This window comes from Alnus glutinosa, chromosome 6, assembly GCF_958979055.1.
Source record: "Alnus glutinosa chromosome 6, dhAlnGlut1.1, whole genome shotgun sequence".
In the NCBI taxonomy this organism is placed as follows: Eukaryota; Viridiplantae; Streptophyta; class Magnoliopsida; order Fagales; family Betulaceae; genus Alnus; species Alnus glutinosa.
This window is the reverse complement of record NC_084891.1, coordinates 20,550,503-20,572,437: the sequence shown is the minus strand read 5'-3', so window position 1 is coordinate 20,572,437 and position 21,935 is coordinate 20,550,503. Positions and strand designations below refer to the sequence as shown.

Sequence of the window (21,935 nt, the reverse complement as noted above, 5' to 3'; positions counted from 1 at the left end):
TGATTTCTTGAAGATGTTGTCATAGACCATGAATGAATCTTATACATTTAAGATGGTAAGTAGACTTAGAAATGTAGGAATTTAACTTTAGCAAGCTAGAATGGACGTTCCATAATCTAGGTGCAGTGCTACAAGGAGAGATTACATAACCTAGCAGGTTAGAAACGTGGATCTCATACATTTGGGTAGAGTGACAAATTGCTTCATTCAAAACTCGCTTGAATGTTGCAATAAAAAATTTTGTTTTTTAATCGGTACCGTTTGAATGCCTAGTTTACCGTTCAAATGGTGCAGCGGCAATACTTTATTTTTAAGGTTTTTTGAGGGGCTTATAAAATACTTTATTTTCTTTTTTTGATAAGTAAATTAAGTCTTATTAAAAGCGTAAGACGCTCTTAAGTACAATAGAAGTATACAAAATGAATCACTTAACTAAAAAGAGAAAAACAAACAAGAAAATCAACATAACTAAGTGACAGTGGGGACACAAAAGCTGCCGTTCAAAGATATAAAGTATGAAAATACAAAGCTAAAAAATCCTCCATGGACCTCTCCAAATCCTCGAAACATCTATTATTTATTTTTTGATAAGTAAAAACATCTCTTATTTATTTCCATCCAAACACACCAAAAAAGGCAAATCGGCACCATCTTCCAAATCCCAGTACTCTTTGGCCTTCTAGACGTCCACCAACAAGCAAACAAATCGATAATTCTTCTAGGCATAACCCAAGACATACCAAAGCGAGTAAAGAGAGCATTCCACCACATCGCAGTGAAGAAGAAGTCGATCTACCGATTCCCCAGTTCTCTTGCACAAGCAGCATCTGTCCACTATAATAACATGCCTCTTCCTGAGATTATCCCACTGTAAGGATCTTGCCTAAGGCCGCCGACCACGCAGAAAAAGCCACCCTCGAAAGAGCCTGAGTCTGCCACACACTCTTCCATGGGAAGCGACTACCTTCAGAGTAAGTTGAGGAGCTAAAGGACTTGATCTTGAACAAACCTCTTTTGGAAGAGACCCGCCAAAGCCTATCTTTATGGCCTCTACTCACAATGATCGAGTCCAACACCTGGAAGAAGGAAGTAAAGACATCTACCTCCCAATCATGCACCTCTCTAACAAAGCTCATATTCCACCGAGTGGAACCACCAAAAAGCTCCAAATTATCCGCAATAGAGGCATCCTTTGCACAAGCAATACCAAATAAAGCAGGAAAAGCTTCATTTAGAACCGTATCCTCGCACTACAGATCATGCCAAAATTATGTCCTAGCCCCATCCCTCTCCTCAAATCTAGAAAAGCCAAAGAATGTCTCCCACCCTTTCTTGATGTTCTTCCACAGCCCCGCCCCGCCCCACCCCAAAGGCACCTACAGGCTCAAGGGAGCACCACCCACCCCACAAATTGGCAAACTTAGAGTCCGTCGCAACTCTTCACCAAGCATCTCTCTCAATCCCATACTGCTCCAACCATTTACCTAATAGAGTGCAGTTGAACATCACCAAGTTCTTGATACCCAACCCTCCCTCTGAAATTGGGGCACAAACCTTAGACCAACTCACCAAGTGATATTTGAACTATTCATCAATCCCACCCCATAAAAAATCCAGTTGTAACTTCTTAATGCGAACAACAACACTTGTCGGGAGAGGGAATAAAGACAAAAAGTACGTGGGTAAATTAGTGAGAGTACTCTTGATAAGGGTGACTCTACCACCCTTGGAAATGTATAACCTTTTCCAGTTGGCCAACCGATGTTCTATCTTCTCGATAAAACCATCCCATATATGAATAGACTTATAGGAGGCCCCTAACAAAAGACCAAGATACTTCACCAACAGAGTGGCAAACCCACACCCTAAGATTCCGGCTAAACTTCCCACTTGATCTACAGTCCCCACATGAATTAAATTTGACTTATCCAAATTAACCTTCAAGCCCAAAGCAGTTTCAAACAGAAGGAAGAGATAGTAAGGATTTGAAAAAACAAGAGAGAGATAGTAAGGATGTGGGAGAACTGATTGGTGAACAAGTGTGAACGGTATATAACATGAATCTTGTGATGAATCAAGTCGGTTAGTAAGTCTGTATGCGAGATCTGTTAGTCTTTTTCTTGTTTCTTTTAAAATGATATTGTTTTGAGCTGGACCTGTGGTTTCTTCCCGTTGGATTTTTCGTGGAAAAAAAAAATCTTCTATGCAATTTAGAGTGACGTTCTTGTTTTGTTTTGTGTTTTTTTTTTTGTTTGCCTCATGTGCAATTTTGTTATTAGAAATTGGCATATTTGGATATATGCAATAGTCCTATTGAGTATTGGAACATGTATCGCATGAAAAATATGTCCTATTGAATTCTGTAAATTGTGAGATAAAATTGACAGCTTTTGTTAAATTCTGCAAAATTGTTAGTTTTGTCAATAGAACCTTTCAAGTTTCACCCCTCCCATTCTCCCCCGTTCCCTCTAAGACTGTTAGATTAGCAGAGTTGGACTTTTTCACTAAACTTCTTCCCTAATGTCTTCCAGTTTTTCTTTAGTAAGATATGTGTCCATGATGCTTTCACAACCGAATAGAAGCTTCCCATCATTCGAGGATTTGGAAGACATTTGGGGACAAGAATGACGAAATGATATTCAATTGTAGTACAGGTGCATTTGGACTAGCCAATGACTTGTGCTATTGCTTTCAATCCTGGTCGATTTCGAGGTTTCAAAGTCAATTGGTTGGTTGGTTTTCTGCACCTATGGATATAATTTTAGTCATTTACTAGTGAAGAAACAGACGTGTTTCTCTTTGAAACATGATGATGTCACTTATGGTAGGATTCAAATGCTTGGCCTCTAGATAGCAAAAGACGGGGGAGAGACATGGTAAAGCCTAGACATGTTTGTCTAGGTTTGAGTTGCCTCTAATAACTTTTCCCCGCTGGTTCCCTTGAGCTTGTAGGTGCCTTTGGAGTGGAGTTGTGGAAGAACATCAGGAAAGGGTGGGAGACTTTATCTGGTTTTGCTAGATTTGAGGTGGGGGATGGGGTTAGGACAAAATTTTGGCACAATCTATGGTGCGGAGATATGGTTTTGAAGGAAGTTTTTCCTTATTGCTCGGGTGAAGGATGCCTCAGTTGTGGATAATATGGAGGTTTTGGACGGTTCTACTCAGTGGAACGTGAGCTTTGTTAGAGAGGCGCATGATTGGGAAGTAGGGGTCTTTGCTTCCTTCTTTCAGGTGTTGCACGTAGCTATGGTGAGTAGAGATCGTGCAGATAGGCTCTGGTGGGTTTCTTCCAAGGATTGTTCAAGGTCAAGTCTTTCTTCAGCTCTTTGGCTTGCTCTGATGGTAGACACTTCCCTTGGAAGAGTGTGTGGCAGACTCAGGCTCCTTTGAGGGTAGCTTTTTTTGCATGGTCGGTAGCCCTAGGCAAGATCCTTACTGTGGACAATCTCAGGAAGAGGCATATCATCATTGTGGATAGATGTTGCTTGTGCAAAAGAGATGGGGAATTTGTGGACTACCTTATTCTTCACTATGATGTGGCTTCCGCTCTGTGGAATAACATTTTTACTCATTTTGGTATGTCTTGAGTCATGCCTAGAAGAGTTATCGACTTGTTTGGTTGTTGGTGGAACTCTGGAAGGCCGAGGAGTGCTACGATTTAGAAGATGGTGCCAATCTGCATTTTGTGGTGTGTTTGAAAGGAAAGAAATCTTAGGTGTTTTGAGGATTTGGAGAGTTCCATGGAGGATATTTTAGCCTCATTTTTTCATACGCTGTACCTTTGAACAATGACTTTTTTGTTCCTACTGTCGATTAGCTTTGTTGATTTCCTTGTTCGTTTTTCTATTCTTAGTTAGGTATTTTCTTATGTATACTTTCAGTGTATTTAGGGGCGCCTTATGCTTTCAATAAAACTAAATTTACTTAACAAAAAAAAAAAAAAAACTTTTCCCCTCTGGCTAGGTTTTTCCTACTAAAAGGTCTCTCCAATGCAATTGGTTATAAGCTTATAATGGATTAATCCTAAAATTTAGGCATGCAAGGGCACAATTGAAGTGTTAATGTCCACTTATCTTGGGACAAATTGAGTTGTTTATGTTGCTGACTAAGTTTGCATTGGGTACTTTGCTCATTTAACATGAAAACAGATAAAAGAAAGTACTATTGGAACGCCTTCTTCCTGTTGAACCAGCTATTGGTACTTGTCACCATCCAGTAATTGGGGTCTGACTATAAATGCAAACCATCCAGAAACTCCACATTAAGTTATATGAAGCTAAACCCCTTCCCCTTATCAATATTCAACATTGAGATAATGATCTTTTCCAATGATCTTCGATATAACAAATATTTTATTGGGGGTGGGGGCCTCTCCCAGTCTTTATCGGTGGTCGGTCATAACTGGGGTGATTACTTCAAAAACAATCTATTGCTATCCTTTTCCTAAACTGTACTGGGTTTAACCATTGTCGATTCTGTTCTCTCTCTCTCTCTCTCTCTCTCTCTCTCTCTCTGTTTATATTCTTCCCATGTTTTTGTGAAATATTACGGCTGTTGTCTATATATGTTTCCCCTTAGAAAGAGGGTTTTATGTTTTGACAGCATGGCTTGTATATGCCTTTAAAAGTTGCATTGACAGAATGGGTTGTGTGCGCCTTTAAAAGTTGCATTGATGAAGCTTTTTGGGCCTGTGAGGTTGAGAATCAAGTGCTTGTTTTGGGTTGCAGTGCCGTTCTAGTGTCTTCATTGCTGATCTTATCTGCCTAGATATTTATGTTTCGTTCTTTTTCTTTTTTTTTTTGTGGCGCCTGGAAAAGCATTCTTTCAACGGAAACTGCATTTCCTTGTGCTAGTTGAGGGCTAGTCTAAAATTGAATTTGGATTGTGGTTTATAAAAAGCTTTGGGTGGAGGGAGAGGGAAAGATTAGGCTTTGGGTGGAGGGAGAGGGAAAGATTATAGTGATTGGCAACAGAGAGATGGCTTTTGGGGAAAAAGAAAATCTTTTTGTTTTGATTTTTGAAGCTTTCTACCCTCCAGCCAGAGCATTCTTTCCGGATTTCTGCTGTTCTATGGATGAACAAGTTAAGATTTAGTTGACCTTTTATTTGTTTGGTTTTGACTGCTTAGAGTCGTTTAAATTTTTCTGTTTTTGTTTTTTCTCCTCTTATTTCTTTTACAAACAATATAATGTCTAAGCATATCTCATGTGAAGGGGCTCAATTCGCAGCACTGCCGGGCTCACCTGCTAATATTATGTATGTCAGTGTGTATGTTGCAGATGCAGGGTTATGAGAGAAGTATCTGATCATAATAGGCATTTGATCTTTCTCACCTTTATTTTTATAATTCTGACAGCATTTTAATGAACGCATTACAACCTTTTAATTTTTTTTTCTTTTCCTTTTTCTTTTTGCTGTTTATTAAAGTTAGGAATCCTGTCTTTTGTGTTTTTTTTTTGGCAGCAATCCGGCATTTATGTGTTTTAAGCCTTTAGGTAGACTCATAGTTGTCAAAATCGCACCGAATAGACGGTTGAACCAAAGAAGCCGCGAACCAGTTGGGGTTTAATTATATTGTATATGCAATAAAAAACCTGGTGTTTTTCTGCTGCAAATTGTGTGATTGATTCACATATATGTTTCCAACAATTTAATGTTATCTGCTACATTTCATTCGAACGAGATGGCATTTCCATGTGGCTAAGATATGCAAGTGGGTAGGTGAGATCGGATGGCTAAAATTGAATCTGTTAGTTACGTTCGAATGAAGTGCAGAACGTTCAAAGGAGCTGGGTTTGACACATGGGTGAGATTCAATGTTTATTTAATGTTGGCTGCCACATTTTGTTCCAACAAAGTTGATTTTTTAAACGTGCATCAGCCGTTTAAAAAATTCAGGTGAAGGAAAAATTAATTATATTTTTCCTTCGCTCCGTCGTTTGTAAGAGAGAGAGAGAGGCTTGAAGGGAGTACTTTGAAGAGGGACTCTAAAAGGTAAAAACCTTGGTCACCACGTTTGGTTTTGTATGTTATAGTTTGTTTCTTATGAGGTTAAGAGGGTAATGAATTGTTGGTGTGTTTATAGTTTTGATTTTTAATGAAATATGGGTGTTGAGTCTGGCGTTCTGATGTTGTGTTGATGAAATGGAGAATTTAATGGTGCTGTAGTGAAGTTGATGGTGAGTTTTGGAGTGTATTGAAGTTTGTGGTTTTTTCTAGTGTGATGATATAGTGGTTGTGTTTTAGGGTTTGAGAAATGATGCACACATCTCCACTCCCACAATTTGAAGTGTATATTCTCTGATGTGGCAATGAAAATTACCATTGGATTCAAAATTCAATAATGATCTATCTAAAATTTAATGGTGATTTTTAGTGTCACGACAGCGAGTGCATTTGGGAGTGTGACTAGCATTTCTATTAGAGTTTTGGTATTGTATTTAGTTATTATGAATATTGTGGTTATACTGTGAAAAAAAAAAAAAAAAAAAAGTGTTCATGGGAGTTGAGAATAGTGTTGTAGGGTATTGTGGGGTTGGGTTGGTTATGTTGAGGAGAAAGGTGATGAAAGAGTGAGGCAGTGCGATTTCTTTTGAACTAGGATAGAGTTCGTTCAAATGAACCTAGAACAGAGATGTTTGTTAACATTCGTTTGTTGTTCATTCGAACAAACCTGTCAGGGAAGGAAAAAGAAGACATTTTTCCAAGAAGATGGAAGGTTTGAGGGTTTAATGAGGAATGGTCTTCACAAAGGGATTTGAAGAGGGTTAGATGTAATGAAGAACTTATGGTTTATGGTTTAATGATTAATCACAATTAATAGCATTGTAGATTTGCATATGAAAAAACGAAACGATGAAGGAATTTCGAAACAAGGGATTTTAAGCAGACCCAAGTAAACTATTTGTTATTTAGTTAAAAGTTTTTAATACATGATTTATGTGAGTAAACTTCTGTCAAAAGTGGTTAAAGTTATAATACATGATTTATGTAAGTAGATTTCTTATGAAATAAATGAGATATTATTTTAAAAATTAGGTTTTCAGTTGCAATTTCCAGCAAAGGAAATTGTATCATGATTTCAATGTGGTATGAGCTCGATTTTAAGTAGTATTTTCATGGCATGAACTATTTAGCAAAATTTCATGATTTTTAGAAAGGCCTTTACGAGGAGATTACTCAAATAAGTTTTTATGAGAACTTTATTCAGAAAAGTTTTTATGAATTTTTTTAATAGTAATAGACTAAAAATAATGAGATTTCCTTGGGTCAGTTGGGTGTGCCACCCATAACGTCAACATAGTTATGGGTTGGGTAAGGAAGTGTCTCCCCAGTTTGGTTTAGTAAGTATATACTTTTATTAGAAAAGGTTTTAAGTAAAAGACTATACAAAATAAGATTTCATTTATTGGGTGCGCCACTTATGATATCAGTATAGTCATGATTGCTGTCACCATTAGCATCAGCATAGTTATGGTCGTGTGCCACCTATGACGTCAGCATAATTGTTGTTGTGGGGCACTTGTCGCGTCAACGTAGTTACGAGTCGAGCAAGAAAGCTTTTCCCCAGTTTAGTTTAATATATACTTATGTCGTATGTAAATTTATCCATACGTGTCATTAATTTTTAGTAGAACTTTATGATTGTTCAAAGAGGAAGAGTCCTATGAAAAGTTTAAGAAGATTTCTTAGGAGAAGATTTAGTGCTATAAAAGTCTAGTACCATGATATGAAAGGGAGTAGGCGAGTAGCCATGAAAAGAGAATTCATCCTTGTATGTGCGACCTATGGGGTTAACATATTCATTAGTTGTGTGCCATGCACCTTGACGATGGTTAACATGGTTAGATTTGCATGTCATCCATGGTGTCAGCATAGTCATGGTCGTGTGCTACCCTTGACGGCAGCATAGTCGGGGTTGAATAAGAATCCCCCTCCAAGTTCAGTTTCATGCCATCCTTAGGTGTCAATATTGTCAGGTTTGGTGAATGAGATGTTTTCTTTCGGTTAGTGTAGTGCCATCATGGCGTCAGCATAGTCATGGTCATTGGAAAGAGAGAATTTTAAGTTAGAAACATTTTTAGTATTTCAATGCACACAAGAATTTAAAAATATAAGTATTTTATATTAGAATACTTTCAGAATTTATTATGCAAAGCAACTCAAAAAAGATAATAATTTATAGAATAGTTTTCAGTTTAAGAATAAAACTCTCTCCCTCTCGTTATGTTTTAAGAACATAATTTCATTTGATTTCAACTACATATAACTATTTTTATTTAGAAAGATTTTCTTGCATCTGTTTGTGATGAACTTAGAGTTTTTTTTATTTTAAACAAGAGAAATTTTTATCAGAATAAAAGAGAGCTCACATCATATACACTTTCGATTAATTGTTCACTTACAGAACCTTGGACTCATAATTTCACGTGGAAAGCAATATTTTACAAAGTTTACAAATGCAAAGGAGAATAGACAAAAAAAAAAGGTAGTAGCCTCTGTCCTTAGGGAAATGATAAATATACAATCCCATCACAACTTTGATACAAACCCCCACTCACAATGAGGTGGGGCCGGGCTCCACCTCATTGTGAGTTGGGGTTGTACTAAAGTTGTACAAAAGGATTGTACCCAATCATCTCCCCTGTCCTTAGAGTGTTTTGGATATAACAATTTTGGAGTCCCATTGAAAATAATACCATGACGTGACATAGATGCCTTGATGTATAATTATAACTTGTTGAGTTTTGGTATCAGATGCTAATATTGCATGTAAGATGTACATAGTTATCAATTAATGGGTTGATGTTTATGCTTAGAGCTCTAGTTGGAGTTTCATATATATATATATATATGACGCAGCAGGAATTTAAAACAAACAGAAAATTAAAGAGATAAACCTTTTGCTAACTTGGAGTCTCACCAAATTAACAATAGGAAAGAACAAACCAGCGTCTCACTGGCATTGGTAGCATCTCACCACCAAAAGAACATAGGCCTCACAACTCGAAGAAACAATATATTTTTTATTCCATTATAATCTGTCATATTACAAGAGAACATTATGCTTAAATAGATACTTTAACCCTAATCCTAATGTGACTGATTTTGGGCCAAGGGTCAAGCCCACTTATAAAATGGCAAATAATTTAAATTAACATGACTAACTGTGGGCCAAGCCCATTATTGAATTACAAACAAAAACTAATAATTTAATTAAAACTAAATGACATATTTATTCTTTTATCGTCCTGCGTCATTCTCCCTTTCTTCGAAAAGAACTCGTCCTCGAGTTTAGAAAGTGAAATACGAGCTGAAGATTTTCGAACCAAAGGAGACTCACGAACACAATAGATAAATTGAATCTCACGATATTTCTATTGTGACAACAATAGAATCTCACCATTGTAGGCTGTCATGCTTTAGATCTACTACTCTTGATACTCGGGGACTTCGCGTACTCATAGGAAAATGAAATACGAGCGGGAGATTTTCAAACCAAAGAAGACTTACGAACACAATAGATAAATCGAATCTCACGATTTTTCTATTGTGACCACAACAGAATCTCAACATTGTACGCTGTCATGCTTCAGATCTACTACTCTTTATACTCGGCTACTTTGTGTACTCATAAGGCCCAATTGCAAGACACAAAAAAAACTAAGAAAGTTAGCAAATCATACGATAACATATATATATTTATTTATTTTTTTTTTTCCTCTTTTCTTTTTTTTTCTCCTTTTTTTTTTTTTCCTCTCTCTTCTTTTTCTTTTTTTGACCTAGACATAGGAAACAAGCTCTATTTTCTTCTCTTTTTGAACCAAACATAATAAAGCTCGTCTTTTTCCTTTTTCCATAAGCCAAACAAAATAGAACTTTCTTGAATCTTCATGTGGGCAGCGCAGACTAAGGACATCTCGACGGGATTTATTAATTTTTTTTTTTGGCAGATCGTCAATTGTTTGAGAAAACAATTGATTCTTGTGCTCTGATACCAAAATTGACGCAGCAGGAATTTAAAACAAACAAAAAATTAAAGAGATAAACCTTTTGCTAACCTAGAGTCTCAACAAATTAACAATAGGAAGAACAAACCAGCGTCTCACTGGCATTGATAGCATCTTACCACCAAAAAAGAACATAGGCCTCACACCTCAAAGAAACAATATATTTTTTATTCCATCATAATCTGTCATATTACAAGAGAACATTATGCTTAAATAGACATTCTAACTTTAATTCTAATGTGACTAACTTTGGGCCAAGGGTCAAGCCCACTTATAAAATAGCAAATAATTTAAATTAACATGACTAACTGTGGGCCAAACCCATTATTGAATTACAAACAAAAACTAATAATTTAATTAAAACTAAATGACATATTTATTCTTTTCTCATCCTGCGTCAATATACCTTTAGGTAGTTATAAAAATGTATAATTAGCTTACAATTGGTGACCTTGTTAAACGCCATTTATTAGAGTATTAGCACTAATGTTTGCAATTGTAATTTTAGGATTAGGATTCCGACCCTAAAATTTCAAATAAATTTGAGATTCTCAAATTATGTGGAATTAGATCGTTTTATGCATGTATTGCACGACATGAAAAATGCTACATATTAAAAATGTAACATGTTAATAATGAGAATTGAATATATTTTTATCAGGTTCTTACATTTTATGTCGTATAAAAATTTTGAGCAAAAAATTGTCTTTTGGTTTAATAATAATAAAAAGAAGGCATATCTTTAAAGTGAAGAAAAAGCCTTTTGCATTTTTTTTTTTTTTTTTGCCTCGATAATATGTTATATCTTTAATATGTAGCATTTTTCACGTCATTCGATGTAAAAAATGCTTAAATTCACATAATTTGATAATTTCAAATTTCTTTAAAATTGCAGAGAATCTTAATCTGTAATGTCAGGGGTTTACCATTACACAATTCCCCGTCCTTTAGGAAATAAAAGTTACAAATATTTGGATTAGAATTAAGAAAAAAAAAAAAAGAAAAAAAAGACTAAGCATTAATGCCAATTAATTAGAAAATTGTTGATGGATGAGTGGGTTGGAGGAAAAAAAGAAAAAGAAAAAAGAAAAGTCATATTTTCACATACACAATAATCAGCTAAAATTCCTTCAAATACAATATTGCCGGCATTATCATTGTTGACAGAATAATTAATATTGGTATAATTATTAAACACAATAATATCAGGGAGGGCAGTGTTAATTCTTCGTATCGTACGCCACGATTTATTGCTTCGGCATTGAGTAAGTGAGACTAATTAGAAACTTTTTTTTTTTTTTTTTTTTTTTTTTTTAAAAAATAATAATAATAATAATAATAAAAATGTAGTCAAAACAGGACCAAGACTATCATAATTTGGCTTTTGGCATGCTCGATCAAGAAGTTATTTTGGGGAAATAATAAAAATTGTAAATGTGCATGAATATGATGTAGCTAGTACTATTTATTTATTACATATATATAATCATGTCACCCACTCTACAAAGACGGTGAAGGTCATCCATTAGAATTTAAAAAAAAAAAAGTGAACTGGCCAGGATGTGGCGTTAGATTCAGGAAACGGGCAAATTGGCGTAAGGAGTTATTGTGCGGGACCACGAGCTACGTATATTTGCAGCAAAAAGTATGATCAAATTGGCAATTCTAGAACCAATAGCATTGGTGGCGTTGGCCGCGCTGTATGCAGCGGAATTTAGTCGAGACTTTGGGTTATGAAGTATCATTACGGAGAGTGACGCGGTCCAAGTAGTAAATGTTTTGAAGGCCATGAAATCATACTAAAAACGAAGCAAACTTTGTTGCACATGGTTTAGCCAAAGCATCGGTCAAACAAGTTAGGGATGAAATTTGGATCAAAGAGATTCCTTATCTTTGAATACGAGCCGGTAAATATAAGGATTGCAGTATATTTATTGAGAAAAGAGTTATAAGAACTCAAGAAATAAGAATTAAAAAAAAAACTCAAGAGTTACACGATAGTTGATTTGTGTAAATTAAATTATTGTTGTTGATGTAAAAGTAAAAAAAACGTGTAATGTTAAATATCTTTCTCTATAAATAGAGTCTTGTATATAATCAAAATAATCAAAGAAAGATATAACCAATAAAAAGTTTTGACATGTGGATGTAGGGTCATATAGGCCGAACCATCTCATTCTCATCTTTCTCCTAAATTATGTGATCTTACATATTTTATCTATGACATTGTTTTGTTAAAAAAAAAAAGAAGCTATAGTTTTATGATTATTAATAAAATACAATTTTTCTCAAAAAGAGAGCCGCTCTACACTCACGAGACAAGACAAATAGTACTATTGACTACAAGAAATGCTACGTTTATTTTCAACTCTACACTTTTAAATGCGTATTTTCTGGTGTAGCATTGAAAATTACAATTAGATTTTGAATGAATTACTATAATATTAGATTTTGAATTCAACGATGATATTTTCACCGTTGCGTAAAAAATATACACTTAAAAGCGTAAAGGTGAAAGTTCATCTAGCATATCTCATCGGCCACCCTCATTATCATTGAAATTGAGTGAAGGATTGGAAACAAGTAGCCTGCCCATTACTCATCAAGTTCAACCATGAAAGACGAGCAAATGATCAGAGTCATAGCATAGTCTTCACTCTTCTCCCCCTTAGACCTTTTTCTTTTTCTTTTTCTTTTCCCTTTCCTGTCTTTCTGATCAATTCTGTCTCTTTCTGTTCTTTAAAGGCATGTACAAACTTTCGACAGCTTATTAATTCCCAAATATGTGTCCCATAGACATCAAATAATTATAGATCATAAGTCTCTATAATGGCCGCCAAAAGAGATGAAACAATATTCATTAATTATCTAAAACCCAACCAAACATAAAGGTGAAATATTGATCAAACCTTGCTATTATTGCCTCAAAATATCATCGCAATCATAATATTTTTTCATCCTAAACACGAATTATCATAAAAATTAAAATATAATATGATGAAAAATTGAGAAATATCTATCATTTATTAGAAAAATACAATTTATACCTACTTTTAGTTAAAAAATCGTTTTCTTGCTGATGATCGAAACATGACATATCTTTCTTCTCAAATAGAATGTCATTTACAATGTCGGTCATCGGACACGTTGCCGATCAATGTAATTTATCAAGCATCTCATTTATTTGTAGCTGGTCGATCGTTACAATAGGAACTCGTGCTTTTTAGTTAAAAAAATAAACGTATAAATCAGGTATAGATTGAGATCTTCAGTAATTTATTGTTTAGATTGTTAGCAATTTAAACAATAAGGAAGACTGCTTTAACAAGTTTCGAACAGTCTACCTAACTATTTGTTAGGGCAAATGACTCTCCGTGCAATCCAACTTGATTTGCAATTTGAATTTGAACTACTCGTTTAAAAAAGAAAAAGAAAACAGAAAACCTTGGATTCAAAAATCTACTTGCTTAAAGATATATATATAGTTGTCACAGTATCCACTCCTCATGGTTAAGAAAACATTAATTCGATCTCTAGCAAGATTTATATGTTTTTTTTTTGTTTTTTGCCTTTTGCTTTTTGCTCAAGTAACATTCGAATTACGTCATTGTCATTAATTACATCACAAAAGAAAAATGATTGGAATGAACATATAATAAAACAAAGAGGAATGATTCATTGCCACCTTTTGATACAACTTTTCACCACCTTTTCTATGTGGCAAGGTGGTCCTCTACTACTTTTTGAATTTTAAAAATAAAATCAGGTGGTGGACCACCTTGTCACATAGGAAAAGTGGTAAAAAATTGTATCAAAAGGTGGCAATGAACCATTACTCTAAAACAAAATAGCAAGCAAAAGATACCCTCCAATTGAAACTTTTGTCATATATATATATTCAAGAAGTAGAAGGTGGAGATAACAACGTATGATTTTTGTTTTTTAATGGTAGAGTAGATATTAAATATTTTGATCTTCCAACTACTTGATAAGGTAGAAATAAATTAACAAAAAGATTAAAAAAAAAAAAAATCACAAAATAAATAAATAATATGCTTTTTTTGTTGTCTCTGTCGGGATTCTCGTGATTTTCTTTCATTCTTTCCTGTGCCCACCACCTAACGTTATTCTCGATTACTGAGAGGCCACTATCATCGCCCAATGTCCACCACTGTACACTATCTTTCCTTCTACGTAAAGTCTTAAATAGTATCCAACTTCCATATTTACGAAAACGCCCATCTCATGCAGATGCCTCTCAAACCGATAAGCTAGAGCGAAGAAGGACAAACATGTCCAAAAAGTGATTGCCACGCTCCTCCTCACACGTGGGGTAAGCAAAACGACGCCGTCACGGCCACACTGGCGTGGTCCTTGCAGCTCAATGCTCTGAGCAGCCTCCAAGACCCCTTACTGGAGCTGCGGTTCACGGGAAACTTCCCGTCAGCGGAGAGCGGCGGCGGAAACAGCGTCGAAGGATGGTTCCGGCGAACCTGCCGGTTTTTGATATCACTAAGCTCCATCTCAGGCGGAAACTTCACCAGTCCAAACATCAACAAGTACCATCGAGGCTTCGCCGCCCTTCTAAGCGCCATATCGGACTTTCCCAAGCTCTTCACCGATGAATTCCGCTCTATTTCCTGAGCCGGTGAGACCATGGAGTTTGAACTTCTGTGTAGTTTTGTATAATCCAGAGACCGGCTGTTCCTCATGAGCCTAGTGCTAGTGCCGCTGTCTGACCGAGTTACGGGGCTCTGTAGCTTGGATAACGACTCGGATCGCCGGCGAAAAGGGGTCTGTTTTGTTGGCTTTTCTCCGGTGTTTGATGTTTTTGGGGTTTGATGAGTGGGAGGAGATTGTAAGTCTTTGAAGGGTATGAGCTTTCCGCAGAAGATGATGTCGTCGGCCGGACACATCTCGGAGCTAAGGTCGCTGAAGAACTCGAAGAACTCGGGGGCCTCAGCGCGTGAACGTGGAGTGTGGTTCGACAAGTCTTTGGATTTATTTTTGGGGTTGAGCGGAAGGTCGCAGAGAGAGAGTGACTCTTCTGTTTCTTCTTCTTCTTCTTGATCTCCTTCTTCTGGGTTTTGAAGATGAGGGTTGTTGAGAAGATCTCCCATTTTTGGAGGAGTAGAGGGAGTGTCTGATGGAAATATTGAAGAAGAATGTTTTTGAAGTGACTTCTAGATTGGAAAGAGATCAAAGGGAATATATAAATAATTCACAGGGAGAGAGAGAGAGAGAGAGAGGGGGGGGGGGGGGTGGAGTGTCTTGGAATTTCTTTGTTATTTGTGAATTATTTTTTCAAATTAATTTTGTGTTCTTTTTGTTTTGGTGTGTGTCTATATAAAGCCTGCATTTTGGAGTCCATATAAATTATAAAGCGATACTTTTGAGTTTCGTATGCCTTTTTTTTTTCTGCTCCTATTCTTTTTTCTTTTTTCTTTTTACCCTTGTGGCCTTGTCGATGGCTTCTAGAAGAAGAAAGACAAACCGAGAGAGAGACAAGACTACAGAGGTAGGCATCTAGAAACTGTTGAAAATTATTTGTTGATCAGTCTAAGTTTATCTCTTATTTGAATATATATGAAAATTTAGGTTTATCTTAAATTTGAATATTTAAATTTTCTTTTTATTTTTATTTTTATTTTTATTTTTTATTTTTTGTCCCACATTGAAAAGTTATGAGTATTTTTTATGCTTTATAAGCATTTACCAAGCTCTTATATTAAATAAGATTTTGAGTATACATGTACTAGTTATGCTAATTGCGTCACCCAGTACGAAGCGCTGGTCGTCACACGCACGCGTGTCGCTTAGTCGCGTTAGACACACTTAGCACTTAGCACACGAGATTATTAATTAATTACGTGTGTATTTTTCCTGATGTGTACAACTGCTTTTCTAACAGTAATATTTTCAAATACGTAACTATCAGAAACTATATTTTTTAACTGCTTTTTCAACAGTTAGAAACTGTATCAAAACTGCTGTAAATTGATTATGAGTTTTTTAGATAAAAACTATATTTTCCAGCAGATTAAAAAGTTCTTCTTCTTCTCTTCTTTTTGTTTTTCTCTGCTGTTACAGAATTTCGATATTCAGAGTAGTGTTCAGAATTTGCAATCTGCACACTACATTCGGGCAATACTGTATCCTGAGGACAAAATTGTTGTATTCCCTTTTGCAAAACTTATTGTTTAAGTGGGATGCAATATTTATCTAAGAGACAGATTTATATTCGCTTTACTGTCCAGTGTTCTTTCTATACAATTTTTTATTTTTCATCTTTCTTCAATTTTCTGTAGTTTCACATCTTTAGTTTTTCCAACAGGAACACTAACACAATGAAAGGGGATCTTCAAGTAAAGAGAAAGACATGGTAAATTAGATATAATTTGAAGGTTTACGAATGGTTATAACAGATGGTTATTGATTAAAATTTAATTGCTAATTGTTAACCGTCTAGGCGGTTATTGTATTTTACCAATTGCAACCGTTAACTGTCTAGGTAGAGACAGTTATTTTTATAACCACCCATTAGCGGTTATTGTGTTTATAACCGGCGGTTTTAAAACCGCTTTTCAATTTGGGTTTTGGGCTGGTTTTGGACAGATTTTTAATTTTTCCAAAAAATACTTTAATAGTTTTTGGACCTTTTGCCTTTTGGTACAAAATTAACAAATCTAAATACAAATCCAAAATATTTATTAAAAGAAAAATACAAATACAAATACAAATTCAAAACCAAAACATTACAAATCAAAATATATTTTAATATATATATATATAGGAAGGCGGTTTGCGATTATTAACCGCTTTTCGCAAACCCTATAACCGCTAACCACTTCCACTTAAGTGATTGATTAGCGGTTATTTATAACCGCTTTCAAAAGCGTTTATAAGCGGTTAACGGTTTAAAAGTGGTTATAACCGTTCCGTTTATACATTCCTAAAATATATATTTGATTTTGTATTTTGAATCGAGTGCAATTAGCTGCTCGTAATAAAGTAAGTGGGCCACATTTGCTCGGACACTTATTTGCACCGGTGCCCATACAACCCGAACAAGTGGAGCTCACCCATTTTTTCACATTAGCCACCAATATCACATGCAATACGTGCCGTTAATTGCACCTGACCGGGGCCTAGTTCCATTTTATGAACTTCTTGTTGCGAATTGTGTAGTTTTTTCGCCACATCGGGGATTAAGGTCGTTTGTTGCATTATACGTCTCTGGGTAGCTACGAAATATCCCTAGATCGAGTCACTCGCCTATCAAGAAATTCATTAATTTGGATATCAAATTCATCTATATCTTGTTATAATTAACATTAGAATCTTTTAGTTTCAAACAACAGAATCGATCGAGGATTTTTCGTCCAAAGTTTTAAAGGGTCTTAACTAAAATTTTCTCCAAGAATTTTATAGATCTAAATATTGGATGAATCCAAAACATTTATTGTTTGAAGATAAGACTCGAGCAATAAATTTCTGATGAGTTTGCATAGGCAAATAATTATGTATGAAATTATTACCTAGCAAAAAATCATCAATCTAGGAAGAAATTTATGTAGAATTTAGTACCTATATAACACTATTATAATTCACCCATTTAAGTAGGACTTAAGTACTTAACCTTCCGAGATATCACAAAATTAATACTAGTACCCATGATTGTCAATGCATCATATAATAGTTTTCTGCATACAATTTGAATTTTTTACTCTTCTCTAATACATTAAAAACCAACTTAAAACATAAAATATTTCTCTAAATAAAAAAAAAAAAAATTTATAAAAATGTATTCTTACCTTGTTGTAGGAATATTGTGTCAAAACATATGCTTAATTTTTGCTAAGGTATGAGCTATGTTAAAGAAAATTAAAAATTAAATAGAGGATTGAGGTGGCTAAACGACCACCTTCTTTTATTTTTTTTATAAATTTTTTAAGTTTTTATAATTAAGTAAGGATTCAGCTCTATATTTGTTTGGATTTCCAAAAATAAGCGAGTGTATTATGTATAAAACACATTCTCAAATGTGGATCATGTAAGAATAATACACTTACCACTTATTATAAAAGTTTAAGCTGAGAGCTAAACTGTGGAGTCAAAGTTCAAACTTAAAACTTCTGCTTTGACACCATTTAAATTGTCACTTAATTCAAAAAACCTAAGTTAATAAAAAATAGTAAATTTAATCATTTAATTAATACTTTAACACAAAACACTTTTTTTAAATAAAAAAAAAAACACAAAACACCTACCCACAATACATTAACAAACATAACCAGTAGTTTTATTGCCATCAACCAATGCTGACTGTTTAAAAAGGGTTGAGAAATTGTTAATCACTATTTTTTTCTTTTGTAAATGACTAGTAATCACTCACATTGGATCGAATTATGGGGTATTATTAATCTGTTGATTTTTCTTTTTCTTTTATGAGCTATTAGTTTGTTGATTCTATTTGTTCTTCAAAAGGTTCTAGTACAAGGGCTTAATCTGAATGCATTCGGATAGCCTCGTATGGGGATAGCGTCATTTGTGCAAAACGGTACTAATTAGAGCAATTTTATCATTCAAACGACGGTAATTTTAGTGTTAATTAGCATCTTTTGAACAGTAAACGGCTCTAATTTAGTACCGTTTGAACAATAAATGGTGCTAAATTACAATTATTAGCGCCACTAAACATGTTTTTTTTTTTTTTTTGGTAGTCACTATTAGCTAACTCAATTTCTTCCTTAGTTATTGCATTTCATCTTGTAGTATATATATAATATAGTCATGATGAAGGCTATGAATTAATTTCAAAGAGCCGGTGTGAGCATTAATCAGTTCCTATTATTAATCAAGAAAGTAACAGAGAATATTATTATCTTCTCAATTTCACTTACGAGATCCTCTTGTTTAACATAAACAAATAAACTAATTAATATTATGAAGGACAGAATATTGCATAAAAGAAACGCTAGGTTGCTGCAATGGCCATGATACGAAAGGGTTGTTTCAAAGAACAAGCTAAAATGCATGAAATGTTAGTCGGTTTCAACCCAAGAACTGATAAACTTGTGGCCCTTTGGACAATTCAGTAGTGAAATTAATTTAGACTTGGAATGGGAAATAAATTAAACAAAGTTTACTATGATTAAACATGCATGTCTCAACACATTAAAAAAATTGGGAAACATTTTGAGGCTTAGGCGCTTTCTTTCGGTCCCTATTTGTGACAGTTCATCTATTATACTGCTTCAAAAATCGTCATTTTTAGCCGTCCTTAATGTTGGGTCGGGCTACTCATATGCCCATTTTTAGTGTTTTATTGGTGGACTGTAATGTTCGTACTGGGTCAATGTAGGGTGTCCCACCCCCTCCTTTTGTATATATTTTTTTAATCTAGTATTGCTGTTTCATTTTATTAAAAAAATAAAAATAAAAATAAAAAATAAAAAACGATATTCAATTATTTTCTGGCAGTTGAAAGAACAAGTGGAAAGACTACCTACCTATATCCTATGATTGCAGGTCATGGAAAAGGTAAAAGGTAAGCAAAAAATGTGGAAAGTCTTTGTAGGATTGAAGAGGATGTTCAGTTACAGGGAATCCCATATATATATATATATATATAGGGATGTAAATAAGTCAGTCCGTTCGATACCCGCTCGGTTTAGCCCGATTCAAACTCGAGCTCGATACTGTAGAAACTCGATCGTTACTGTTGAAACCCGCTCGATTAGTAAGTGATACATACCCGACTCGCTCGACAAAACTCGATAAGGGCTCGCGAGCTCAACTCGTTTAAAGCTCGACCGGATCGCTCGCCCGACTCGTTAGTTCGACTCGTTAGCTCGTTCATATCTTACATATATATTAGTAAATAGTAAACATAGTATAATATATATAGTATTACATATTAATTATAATACTTTGATAACAATATTGAGAATGTTAAATTAACATATTAAGTTATTAATAGTTAGTATATAACAATATAAACAATATTAAATAGTTAGCATATATATATAAACACATATATCACATCACACATGGTTAACAATAGTTATATATTATACTTATATTATAGTTACTTAGTTATATAGAATATATTAGACTTACTATTTGTTCACATTATACATATACCATTGTTTATACTCTGTAGTTATATATAATAACATATTATTAATTTGTTACTTATAAACTATAGTTATGTAATATATTTTATAATATGCCTTATATACTTACATATTATATATTTATGTTATTAATAAATACATAGAGGTTGTTCATAAATTTGGGCTTGAATTCTGCTTTGATCACTCATTGAAAAATTTAATAGTTTACATCGAGCTCTAGTTGAGCCGAGCTTGTCCAGTAACCCGACTCGACTCGAATGTCATTTTCAACGAACTCGAGTTTGAGCTCGAGCTCGCCCGAGTTTTAAACGAGCCGAGCTTGAACATGTAATTTATAGCTCGGCTCGAATTCGAGCTCGACTATTTAGGCTCGACTCATAAACGAGCCAGTCTTGAAATCTTTGAACTCGACTCGGCTCGGCTCGATTACATCCCTAATGTATATGAATATATGGGAGTGATCTTTGCACTTTGTGCACAACAATGGTATAACAACAAAACACATTGGGGTGGGACTCAATGTATGTGACCCAATGTATATGACCCAATGTATGAGCCCCACCCCAATGTACATTGGTGTTGTGTTATTGTTATGCATTGTGAGTGTTTTGATCATTTCCCTATATATATAACGTATTATTGAGCCGGAAATTGACTTTTAAAAAACAGAAAAGTGCGGTCAAATTAAAACCAAATGTTAGTGTCGAAATAGGGCTATGAATAGCCCTTTGAATAAGCTTTCAAATTCCATTAATCTTGTTTTTATCCAATACCCGAATCACAAGATATGACTGTTTTAGTAGGGTTCGTCTGCTCATAAACTGATAATTGGTATGTAAGATATTATCTTTATATATGACCTATATGCCATATATACGATAATTATTATATTTATTACGTTTTAATTAATAAATATAATATACGGTATTACGGTAATGGTAATTTTTATTAATTTAAATTACCGTAATGAAATCGTTTAATTGATTTTAAAATCAATTAATACTATTGTTTCCTTGATGTGAGGAACAATACGATGTTTACCATATCTGAGGGTTTTTGACCTAACCTATAAATATATTGCATGTGTACACAATTAGTACGACAATACAGTAAGGCATAGGTTAGAGATCCCTCAAATAATATTTTTTGTTTTTCAGATCTTCATGGAAACGCTTGAGTAAAGATGGCTAGAGGTAGACCTAGATTCTTATCATTTATTTTCTGCTGCGCATGTTTGTTGATCATAAATTGTTTACATGTTCTAACTTCTAACATGTGGTATCAGAGCAACCTTTATGCTATTTTACTCAGCATTAAGTTTTTGTTGATTATTCATTTGCATTGAATCAAGTAGATTTTTGTGAACATAGTTACATTAATTTTTGTTTAATGTTCACATACTTGAAAAGCATGAAAACCTAGAAATGGGTATATATTTTCTATTCATATAACCTAGATATGGGTATTTTCTATTTGTATTTACTGTTTTGCCCTTGTGAAACCCACTGTGTCCTAAATTTTAAAATTAACCTATAGATCCCAACAACCTCCAATTATGAAAAACACGTGTTCTGCATTTGTTGACAATGTGGATTGTTAAACCATAATCAATCCACAACATATTTAAATGAGTCACTAAAAGAGATTTACGACACATTAGATATATGGTATTATCTTTATTTTAAGTCATTTCTCATACTTTTATGCAATCTTTCTTTATATGCTTTCAGTTTTTCTTATTGCAGGAGAAATAAGTATATTGATTACCATAGTATTTCTTGGCACC

At 34.4% G+C, this 21,935-nt stretch overlaps 1 protein-coding gene across 1 annotated transcript; it reads right to left on the bottom strand.

Annotated features, from left to right (window-relative positions):
- Positions 1-13,923: 13,923 nt before the first annotated feature.
- LOC133870985 (uncharacterized) lies at positions 13,924-15,205 on the bottom strand. The gene has a single exon (XM_062308307.1). It carries the CDS (start codon positions 15,128-15,130, stop codon positions 14,333-14,335), a length of 798 nt encoding a protein of 265 aa, XP_062164291.1. The 5' UTR covers positions 15,131-15,205; the 3' UTR covers positions 13,924-14,332.
- Positions 15,206-21,935: the final 6,730 nt, after the last annotated feature.

Excerpts from the sequence above, each read along its gene's own strand:
- LOC133870985 (XM_062308307.1), bottom strand. The coding sequence starts at position 15,130 with ATGGGAGATCTTCTCAACAACCCTCATCTTCAAAACCCAGAAGAAGGA.